The following is a 12,456-nucleotide window of genomic DNA, read 5'->3' as shown; positions in this document are numbered from 1 at the left end:
TCAAGGATTTTCTTATAAGACGTAATAATGGCTTGTGGTCTGTTACAGCTGGTAATGTGAAGTCCACAATTAATAATAACTCCCAAAAGTAGAAAATCTGATCAGATTTGATTCTTCTCATTCCTTTGTAATAATCTGTTCTGAGAGTAGAAAAACACGGCTGAAATCTGACTTCCAAGTAATATCATTCACCATGCAGGTTCAACTCCAAGGACAAACAAGTGCGTATTAGAATCTACTGGATGAGTGCAATGGTTAGAGAAAAAAATTCAAAATACAGAGACTAGATTTACTATTAGAAAATTAAAATTATTACATATTTCCAGGTAAGCTAGATGCTAGAGAAGTACGGTGGTTGTATATACATGTTCGAACTAAAACAATATATAGCACAATATTACTTACCTATTATATATATATATAGTTATCATTTGATAACATATCTGTACAACCACGATATTAGATGTATCTTGTACCTAGAATTATAGTTTCCACAGAAAAGTTGTAGTTATTCAACATGAAATGGAATTTAAAATTTAAGTGCAGATGAAAGCAATAAAAGTTTTTTGTTACCCTGTGTGTATCTGCATAGGTAAGTCACAGCATAATGCGACTTCCAAACTACAGGTAAAGATATAATCAATTAAACCCTTATTCTGGATACGAACAGGCTTCTTGGCTGAAAAGAGAAATGAAAAAAAAAAAAAAAAACAGAGAGAGAGAGAGAGAGAGAGAAGTATCATTATGTCGAGGAAATTTCATCTGTATGTTATGCATATCAAACGTGTACTGAACTCACCTCTTAAGTCTTGAAGAAGACCTTCCTCTGCATCCTCCTTACTAACATGTGTATCAATTGCTAGACCGCTTCGGTACGCAGCAATGCTCTTCAATGCCACAATTTTATCAGCAAATGTAAATATATGCTAAGGAAAGACTGAAAAAGGAAAGATACCTTTCGCCAGCAGAAAATAGGCAACTTAATAAAAAAAGATTTGTACTAGGATTATCAAGGATATGATTTCAACTTTGTCGTGAAGATTTCAGTGAACATATCCAGTGTCCATTGTGACCCACTGGGTATCTCCTGCAAGATTTGAGTTGTCATACAGTTACAATTCAGAAAAAGAAATTTGAAGCTTAAGAAAAGTGCTATTTTCATTCACATGACTAGATCGTTTTGATGAAGGGTGGAAGGACATCATCATCTAAGCTTTACCCAAATTACTGGGAATAAGCTACACGAATCTTGTTCCACCATTGCACTCTATTGAGGACCATATATCTCAGTTAACTCTTTTTTTTTTTTCAAAGTGGGCAAAGCCACCAATAGTTTATTGAATAAACAGGTTGTACAGCCATTCGGGCATGCCCGGATACCAAAAAGAAATGCGGGCCTGCCTATCGTATGAGGAAGAAGCTACAGGATGGAAGGAGGGATGGAGAAAGGAGGTAGGTGATTAATGTAGGGGGGAGGCAGGGGCCAGCAGCAGCTGGGATTAGTGGCAGCAGGAAGAACTAAGCGGCGGCATGGGGGAGAAGCAGGACTAGACAGCATTGTCCTAGGATCAGCATCACCACTGTGGCCAGAAGCTCTCAGGCAGGCAGCAGAAGCGAAGAGGTCAGCAGCTGCAACAGCTCGGGACGCAGGGGCTGAAGGATCAGCAGCTGCAACAGCAAGGCCTGTTACTGGCCTGGAACAAGCCAGGCAGATAAAGCTTAGCCTATCCCTTTCTTCAGCCTACATTGTCGGATCTGGCCTATCCCAGATTTGTCAAGGGCCATGGCTCCTCTGATGGGCCTGGGAAGCTCAGTGTTGTTGAGGAAGAGCATGTCTGGAGCTCTGCTGCTGGTGATGTTGGCAAGTCCATCCGCCACAGAGTTACCTTCCCTGAAGTTGTGGCTGAATCTGAGGTTGAGGCATAGTGAGAGCTGGTGAATAATTTCTAGTTGGTACCAGAGTTTCCCGCCACAGCACGAAGAGTGAATAGAGACTGCTTCAAAGAGAGTGCGGGAGTCTGTTTCGACTATGACTGAGGAAAGCCCCATTTCCTTACATAGCCTAAGCCCATCTACCATCATTCTGGCTTCTGCTACCATGTTAGAGACGTGGCCGTAGTTGTTATGGAAAGCGAAGATCAAATTCCCTGCATGATCTCGGCAAATGCCTCCTCCACCTCCAGCCCCTGGGTTTCCCCGAGCAGATCCATCAACATTCAGTTTTTTCCAATTCTCGGTTGGTCTTATCCACCTAACAATCATGGCCTTGTCAGTTGGGAGATGGGGCGAAGATCATATTCTCAGTTAACTCATAGTTCAGGTAGATTAAGGATATGTCTAAGGGAGCGGTAACATATGTGAGGACCACTAGTGCAGTGAGAGGTGAGTTGCCAATTACTGTAGGTTTACACCAAAGGCCAGAATTGAGCCCATATATTTTTGAATTGGTTATGAATGAGTTCTTTACAAGAAGAGATCCCTGGGAGTATGTTGTTTGCGGATGACATAGTTTTGATTGATGAGACAAGCAAGAGGGTAAACACAAAGACAGAACTGTGGAGGATTCTTTAGAACCTAAAGGTTTTAAAATTGGTCACACTAAACAAGAGTACATGGAATGCAATTTTGCTAACAGTAGGAGTGGAAAGGAGGAATCAGTTAAGATTGCTGACCAAGTACCCCAAAATTACCATTTTCAGTATCTTGGGGTTGATAATTCATGAAAGTAGAGAGCTTTAGGTGGATGTTGCTCATAGAATTCAAGCTACATGGAAAAGTGCAGATGTGTCTCTGGAGTTCTCCGTGATCATCGTGCACCAATCAAACTCAAAGGGACATTTTATGGGATGACTGTAAAAAGGGTCATGCTTTTTGGGACAGAATGTTGGGCAGCTAAATAACAACATGTTGACAGGATGAATGGAGCTGGAATGAGGAAGTTGAGATGGATGAGTGGCAGGGTAGAATTAGAAATGAATGCATTCAAGGGAACTTACGTGTAGTACCAATGGGTGATAAGATGAGGGAAAGTAGACTTAGATGGTTTGGCCATGTGTAACAGAGTCAACTGTGCCAGTGAGAAAAATGGCGGTAGGACATCCATCTGAATTCAGTGATGGTATTGCAAAGTATCATTAGGTCATTCTCCACAACTAATCCAGAACATGTTCAACAAATGAAGCACATGTTATACTTCTCTCATCAGGAGAGAATTGGAGATATGTATCTCCTTGTCTATCTTTAAGCCTACTTCAGTCATCAGGTGGCATATCTGATTATCAAGGATATCGACTATGGGATAGTTAGGTGAAAGAACCAACAAAAATCAACAATAAACTCCCAAGGATCCTTCTTACCTTATCAAGGATATGGTGATGCCCACATCTAAGAGGCCTGAAATTCTAAGTAAGATTTGCTGGATTTTGGACACGGTTCTGAGTGGGATCAAATTCGTGCAATCTCAGTATTCAACACCCACCAATCCTATTAGTAGATAAATATCATATGTTAATAACTAATGTTTAGGTTTGAATTCCTTAATCATATGATGGTACGTTCATAGGGTATATATAGTATTTTGTGAACATGGAACATGAGGTGTTACCATGCTTACAGTAACAAAGCTGAACAGAAAAACTTTGCTTCCTATTCACAAACAATTAGATACTGAAAATGGGATTCCCTCTGCATAGAACTGTGAGAGCGATTCATCCATGATTCGGTCATGTATGAATCTGAATACATAAAGTTGATAATGTTTACCTTCAAACTGCTTAAATAAACTTATGTGCAAGCTACCTGATATAATAGGACATATTATACAATGCTCGATCAAGTGATTTGCTTGACCCAAGAAACATTACAGGTGCAGCCCAATTTTAGTGATCCACAATGTTCATATGGTGGCTCCTGTCCAGAATGGGAGATACTGTAAATTAACTCATCGAATGATCCTGTCTGATGGGACAACTTCTAAATTTAGACCACCAATTGCGCATTAGCAAGCAACAACTTGGATCGTTAGGATCATAAGGGAGAGATCAGATCATGCACCATCGCATGACGTGTCCAACCAGATGAACATCTTAAAGTACTAAAAATGGGCCCCACCTGTACAATTACTAAGTCAGACAAAACAAAAATGACAACTCTTTAGATCAAATATCATATAATACCTCACGTAACAAATATGTAAAAAATCCATGCACCTAGTTGCAACTAAGGAGATCTAAAGCATGACTCATGCTATTTAGAATTTGAGCCAACAGAAAATATAGTAAACTGAAGACATGGTATTAAGACAACAACTTAGCAAGTAACCTCCTTCTAAGAGCAAGCAGAAAAAGCTAATGTTAAAGAACCAGCTGGAACACTGTACTTGATCGAGAATCTTCTCAGCCAAATGTTCAATCCTTAATATTCTAGCCACAGCTGGTCCGAAACACCTGTGCCACTCAATGTCATACATCTTGTCAAACTCAATTCCATCATCAATAAAGACTGCAGATATCTTGGAGGCACGAAAGCATTTTGAGCCAATTGAAAGCAACCCAGATGATCTGCGGTGACTTTCAACCCCATTCAAGGTTGCCTCACAGCCGTACAATCTAGAAAGATCCCTCAAACTTCTCTGAAATTGACAAAATTTCTATGATTAGAATGAATTTCCTTGACCAAAATTTCAAGTAACAGAACAACATGACATCTTGATACATGAGCATATCTATTGATTAACAAATTCATGATCGTAAAATAAATGGCTTTGAAACCAAGTGCACTGAATGGCCATTACTGCAAATCGAATTTTACTATTTGAAATTGTTAACGGATGTAGATGCGGGCCATACCGCAGTCTTGGTTCTTAGTGATTCTCTTTTATATTTAGCTCTTTATGTTGGTTTCAGACTTGTTGAGAATATTGACATTGTTATTGAGGGTAGTTTTGTCATATTTGCTTTTTATTAACTAAATGTAAAGGGAAAGAGTGCGGGTGTCACTGTCAACCCTAATCCTCTCTACTCTCTTTTCCTATTTTTCTTCTCTCCTTTCTTTTCTTTTCTTTTCTTTTCTTTTCTCTCTAGTATACAAATCAACAAAAAAATAAAAACTTATGAACCATATAAAACCATAGACACACATGTGCATGAAAGCATTGGATGTTGATACTAATGAATGATGTAAAACAAAAAAAAGGGGGTACATATTTAAAGAATAAGAAAGAAAGAATTAAGAAATAAATGTACAGGATATGGGACAAAGCATATGTATTTCTACACTGTTATCCTCAGAAATTCTTTCAAAACATTGTAGAGTTGAGGCACCATAATTTGCAGACAATGGAATCTGCATGAAGTGTGGCTCATTATAAGTTGATTTTTGTATGGGTCTCGCCATGTTCAATGTGCCAAACGAATATGCTAAGCATCTAATAGTAATTATCATGATTTGAAAGGAAAAATACAGAGCTAAGTGGACACATAGTTAGGTTATAAGACACATCACAGTCACCAGAAATAAGTAAGAATTTCAAATAAATAGGCATGCACCAAGATATAAAATCTGTACTGACAAACCAGAACATATGGTTATAATAGAACGGATGAGTATCATTCCAAGAAAAGGAATACAAAGGGAAAAAAGCAAAAAATACAAAGTTCCAGTTCACCCTATCTATTTAGACATGTTAAAACAATAGCATAAGGCTCTAAATTTTGGACAAATCAGCAGCAGATACGGCTGAGATGGGTAACCAGCTATTCTACTTGCCATTGGAGCAGTGTGCTTATTGTCAGATTTGAACCCAAATTACATGTTTTCCCCCTGCTTGACATAACCATCTGCTGATTTAGCAGAAGTGTATTCTAGCAGATGTCTCCTTAAGCCAAAAACAACCATTATTCATTTGTTCTGCCAAACCGTATTACAATGCTTCATAAAGAGCCTCACTACACCTTTATAAACTTGCTAATTGTTAATGTACACAGTTTTGTGTGCTCTGCGGTGACTATATCCTGCAGTGCACTATAGCTTTTTTGTACTCTTGCAGTGCACCATATCTTTTGGTTCTTATTGTTTACTCTGTTTTTTTAAAATTAAAAAAAAAAAAAAAAAAAAAAAAACGTGATTAGGCCAGGAGTCTTTATTGTGATTGTGATTAAATTAGAACTTTTCTTTATTTTGATTAGATAAATAGTATTCGAAGTATCGGTATCACTCCGAGTTTCGCTGGCTGAGGATACGGAAACAATATTGATATCGTCGATAACCGAAAATGCAAGGAAACTTTGGGAGAATGGTGGAATTTTTCAGTGAAACTTCAGGAGATACTAAAATACACACATTTGCATATTTAGGAATAAAAATTACAAAAAGAATGCATACATAATAAGTTTCCAACTAATGGGGGCTTAAAAGCATATGCCGTCGTAAGAAATCGGTCCAACTATCCCATCCAACCATCCCCTTTATCCATCCAACCAACCATCTAAACATCTATCGATATTTTAGAATATCAACAACACATGATATTTCACCGAGACATCATCAACAACTGGAAAGGAAACAGAAGTTTGTGTTCTGGATATCACCCATGTTGCGATGACAATAATATCTCAATATTATCGATATTATCGTTGACAAATTGAACACTGCATACAACCGTGCGCCCATAAAAAATTCGAAATGGAAATTTTTTAATAAACAAATTTTTGGTGATATTGATACATTGGCGATATTATTGAAATATCGCCGATACATAGGCAATACAAGCGACACTTTGAATCTACACGGTCGAAAATATTGGAGATACATTGGCAATATCAATACATTGGCAAAACAAGCGACACTTGGTATTTGCACAATCGAAAAAATTGGTGATACATAGGTGATACTTAGCGATACATCACCGATACCTGGAATTTCTGATACTACCAGTATTATCGATATCCAATGTCATCAATATCGCCGAGCTAGAGATATGGATAATATTGGGGATACTTCAAACAATATTTAGATTAGGACTCTTATTCATGTAACCTTGATTAGATTTGAACTCTTATTCATGTAATCCTTATTAGATTAGAACTCTTATTCACGTAACCCTGATTTACTAATAATGAAAAGCAAGGAGAGAGGGAGCCCATACAAAACACTCACATCCTCCCTCACATAGTGTTTTAAATATCGACGATATCGGCCGATATATCCCACGATATTTCTTGTATCCCACCTGTGCGATATGAAACGTACAAGTAGTGGGATATATCCCACATGTTCGATCCGTTGAGCATTTTTAATTTTCGATCCTTTTTTCTGTAAATCATGGTAAATCAATGTCAAATTGTTACAAATCCATGTTTTTTCATGTTTTGCATGAAAAATCATGGATTGGGAGCTTCGATTTTGAGATTTGGAGGAGGACCAAATTGCAGAAAATTGAAAAAAAAAATCCCAATTTCTCACAAATCGATTGCAATCTTTGTGTCCAAACATAAAATCAAAGATGTATGTAACCTGATTTAGTGATTCTTCTTTTGCTTTTGAATGTATAGCTTGTGTTTCCACACGTCTTCTTATATTTATAAATTATATGAATAAACTTTGAATATACTTATATCAATTCAGTTAGACAACACATAGATTAGGACTCCATACAAAAAAAAAAAAAAAAAAAACCCTATTATGTGCACTTTTTTCGTAATGTTTTGATTCGTAAGTGTGTATTGATGTCTTTTTTAACAATCATTGAAATTTCATTGAAAAATTCGACCAATTTCCAATGTTTCCCCATGTTTCCAACAATAGCGATACATTACGCGATACAACTGATATATCCCATGCGATAACCGATACGTATCCGTATCCCAAGGGTGTGATACGTAACGTGATAACGATATTTTGAACACTGACCTCACGTTCTCTTCCCTTTCTCCCTTCTTCCTCTCCTTCCATCATTATTTTATGGTATCAGCGCTTCATTGATCCATTCCCCTTCTCTTTTTTCCCTTTTCATCACTTATTTCCCCTTCCCTTTTTCCCCCTTTCATCACTTGTTTCCCCTTCTACTATCCCCTTGAATCTCAAGTTTGACAGTCTACAAAAAGTGTACGTGCATCCACCCTGTAAGATGGTGAAAGAGGGAGAGTTTTCTCTATCACCATCCTACAAATGCAATCGTAATCCATTAGTGACTCATCTAGAAGGGATTTCACCACCAATAGTTATCTCTGGAAGTAGGGATCTCAGAACCCCACCATAGAAGTCTTGGTAAGCCTCAAACAAAACTAGAATTTAGTTTTAGTTGGTTTTTGACATCAAATCTACACAAAGATCTTTGTGTGTTGTTAGATCCTCACCGGAAAACCATTCCATCATCGTCGGAACTCATTTTTTGTTCCATAATTGCACCAGAAGCAACTCAGTGCCACCGAATCTTGTCAAAAATCCCTCCAAGTATTGATTCTAGCACCGGAACTACATCAGAAGCCATCCAACATTGTCGAATCATGATGGAAATACCTCCAGACCCTGATTCTGGCACCAAAACTACACAAGATACATTTCATCGCTGTCGGATCTTGCCGAAATCCATTTCTCCTATGCCAAAACTCATCCCCAACACCTGATCTGCAATAAGGGTTCTCTTGGACCACTGGATTTTTTGTTTAAAGCTCTTTCCTGGTCCAAATTTGAGCCCAAGGGCCTCTATTGTAGTCGAAAGTGCTTCGTGGGCCACCCATTGAGGCCTATTTAGAAGTTTATACCACTTTCTGACCTCTACACCACTCGTTACTACTAGCTCTAACAAGCAGGACCCCTTCACACACTGGTTCCACTCCACCAATCACCGATAGGTTATTTCGAACTAATGTTTATGTCTTCTTCTTCTTCCTTTTGTTAAATAGGGGAGAATAAACACACGCAAATTCCATCTGGACAAATGGATGGCCCTAGTCTTACAACCACTACAGTAAAACTAGAAGACATAAACTATTTGGAGTGATCCCAAGCAACCCGAACGTACATTGGAGAAAGAAAACGACTAGGATATATTACAGGAACAAAGAAACAACCTAATCCTAATGATCCCAGTTATGATGAATGCAAAAGTGAAAACTGGCTTGTGATTTCTTAGTTATTAAATTCCACACAACCCAAAATAAGTCGGGATCTCCATCTCTTGAAATCCGCAAAGAATATATGGAGTGAAGTAGCTAAAATGTACTCTCACCAAGAAGACTTAACCAACCTTTACCAACTTTGCACCGAGATTAAAATCTCAAACAAGGATGGAACTGTAGAAGAATGTATCGCTTACTTGAACAAAAAATGAGAAGAACCAAATAACTGTCAAACAACTATTCCAGACCTTGAAGATCTAAATAATAAAATAAGACAAGAATTTTTAAGTTTCTCATTGGCCTCTGTTCCCACTTCAAACCTCAGTGTATACAGATACTTGGGAGAGAATCTCTTCCTACACTCAAATCTGTATATAACAACATACATACAAAGACTAGATGACGAAATGCCTCTCAAGTCCTTCCAGAAAGGTCAACATTCAGTATAGACTAAAAGCAATAAAAGGCAAGGAATTTGATGTAGAGCGGGTCGCGGATAGTTACATGGCCAAGATGGATCAGAAAAGGCCCGGTCGACGACAGAAGTGATCCAGACCATCGAACCTTAAATCGGGCGTATCTTGCAATCCGGAATGAGTTATCTGAAGTAAAATATATGATTTTGGGGTAGAACGAGCTACTGAAGCCAACCAACCCAGCTACGCGGGGTTGCGCAGCCCAGAATTGCGAAAAACCCCTGGATCGATGGTCGTTTCCCCGTTTTAATTTCGTTTTTACTATAAATAGTAAGTTTTAGTTTGATTATAACTCTTCATCCGTCAGGCTTTAGGAGTTGCACCCAACGTGAAAAGAGCTTAGAATAATTAGGAGAACGGTTTGGTGAAGCCAAATAGGACACTTACTATTTTTGGCCGAAAACCTTGCGCACTAGTAGCATCACGACCGTCTATAAATAGTAAGTTTACTATTTATAGTAAGTCGCGGATTCTAAGAGTTTGAGTTGTAGTTTGATTCTAATTTCTTTCCCATTGCTTGGTACCCCTATTTAAAGGGTTGTGAACTCGTTTTTATTCATCAATTAATCAATTTCGAATTTATTAGAATTTATTTCTATTTTCTGCTTTCTTTCCTCGTGGATTCGAGAAGTCTCTGTGAGGAGTCTAGAGAAGCTCCGTGGATTCGGAGTAGTTATCCTCATCACGTTCATCCCTGCGTCAGAATTGGATGGGGAAACATGGACAAAGATAAGCTCAGATACACACATTGTGATGAAAGACGACATTTAAAAGAATATTATTGGATACTTCATCCCAATATTCAGCCAAAGAAAATCAGAACAAAGTCTTCCGCAATATTAGCACTATGAAGAATCCTCCACCCATAGTGATCAAGACCCAAGGGACAAAACTATCAATGAACTACAACTAGCAACTGGCAACTCTTCAAGCTCCCATTTCCATTGCAAACTAGATCAGGCAGTCATGTACTTCTACAACTGCAAATCACGTGTCTCGGACATCCTAGATCATTTATTCAGGGGCATCCAATTACATGACTGGTATGAGTGATTGATATATTTCAACCTCGCCAATTTCTAGAAAGACTAGATTGCCTTATAGTTCCCTCTTTGAAGCTCTAGGAAAGGGAACTTTCTGTCTTTCTAAATCCCTATTTATCTCCTTTTGTAGTTCATGTTCCCTCGTTTCCATCTAATCTTTTTCTTATTAGCTTCCTTACCAAACAACTGAATTGTTGTGTTATTTTTATCTATCCCATTGTGTTATCCAGGATCTAACAACGAAGAAGATGATTTGATGGTGGTCATGAAGATCGAGGCTTTATCTTCTCAACCAAGAAAAATTCAGTTATGCTCATGTTTCTACTTACCCTCTGGCATACCTGTCTGGGCCATTTATCTCTGAAATCATTATGTCATTTGTTTGTTGGAAAGTTCAATAAAAATGATTACTTGCCAAACTACTTTTTTTATGAGTAGCTTATCAAACTACTTTTCCTTTGAATAATACAAAGACATTGTATCCATTTCAACTTATTCATTCAAACATATGGGGACCTACTCCACTAGGTTAAATAGTTTGTTTTAAATAATTCCTAATATTTATTAATGATTTCTCATGACATACATGGGTTTATCTCCTAAAAAGTCATGACGAAGTTCCATTGATTATAAAGATATTTCATCAAATTATTTCTACCCAATACAACACCAAAATTAAAACATTTCAATTTGACAATACATGAAAATATTTATAATATAATTTACAAATATTCAGCATGGAATAGAATTTCAATACTCATGCCCTTATACACGGCAGAATGATGTGGTTGAACATAAAAATCGACCACTGCCAGAGAGCACCCGATTTCTTCTAATAAGCATGTCAGTACCAAAATGATACTGGAATGAAGCCATACTTCTTTTTACCTATATAATTAATCAAACTCCGATTGAAGTTCTAAAAGGAAACTACCTATTACTAGTTTCACAACCTCATGTCTCTATTTGTCCTACCGCCTAAAGTATTTGGATGCACTTGATTTGTCCACATCCTTGGACCATCTCACAACAAACTAGGACCACAATCAATAAAATACATTTTCTTAGGGTAATCAAACTTGTAGAATGGGTAGAAACATTACTGCCCTATTAATTGGAAAAGATACGTTTCTAAAAATGCCACATTCTTTGAAAATGTGCCTTATTTCAGTTCTCGAGACAGTACACAAACATTTTCTATTCCGCTTCCTCTCCCCATCATAGATGAATCTTATATTCAAGAGGTATCAAGTCCAACTCCAACTCCAACGAAAGAACTCAAGGTCTATTCTCAAAGGAAGAAAAATGCCACTCCCCGAGAACTACCATTCTTCGAAGTTGGAACCATACCAAATAGATCTCCGAATAGCAATTAGCAAAGAAACTCAATGATGCACATATCATTACATTGTAATGCAAGGGCATTTTCACACCGAGCTCGAGTGAGGTAGCTTGTGGGATGCGGGGACACACTCGGGGTGGGTGGCCCATGTGAGGCAGGTGGCTCGTGAGAGGCGGGTGGCTTGTGTGAGGTAGTACCACTGTTTTAAATATCGACGATGTCGGCCGATATATCCCACGATATATCTCGTATCCCACCAGTGCAATACGAAACGTACAAGCAGTGCGATATATCCCACATGTTCGATCTAGTGAGCATTTTCGAATTTTGATGCTCTTATTTTCTGTAAATCATGTTAAATTAGTGTCAAATTGTTATAAATTCTTGATTTTTCATGTTCTACATGAAAAATCATTGATTGGGAGCTTCAATTTTGAGATTTGAAGGAGATGGGCCGAGTTGTGAAAATTTGAAAA

At 37.8% G+C, this 12,456-nt stretch overlaps 1 protein-coding gene across 1 annotated transcript in view; it reads right to left on the bottom strand.

Moving 5' to 3' along the window:
* Positions 1-12,456, bottom strand: part of LOC131225673 (protein fluG) — a 103,044-nt gene that overhangs the window by 70,056 nt on the left and 20,532 nt on the right. Inside the window, exons 2-5 of the mRNA XM_058221241.1 lie at positions 4,379-4,630; positions 1,020-1,087; positions 800-915; positions 574-679 (exon numbers count right to left, since the gene is read on the bottom strand). Of these exons, the coding sequence (XP_058077224.1) occupies positions 574-679; positions 800-915; positions 1,020-1,087; positions 4,379-4,630 (542 nt within the window). The remainder of the gene's footprint in view (positions 1-573; positions 680-799; positions 916-1,019; positions 1,088-4,378; positions 4,631-12,456) is intronic.

This window comes from Magnolia sinica, chromosome 14, assembly GCF_029962835.1.
Source record: "Magnolia sinica isolate HGM2019 chromosome 14, MsV1, whole genome shotgun sequence".
Classification (NCBI taxonomy): Eukaryota; Viridiplantae; Streptophyta; class Magnoliopsida; order Magnoliales; family Magnoliaceae; genus Magnolia; species Magnolia sinica.
Note: the sequence above shows the minus strand (reverse complement) of the source record. Positions and strands in the feature narration are given on the sequence as shown.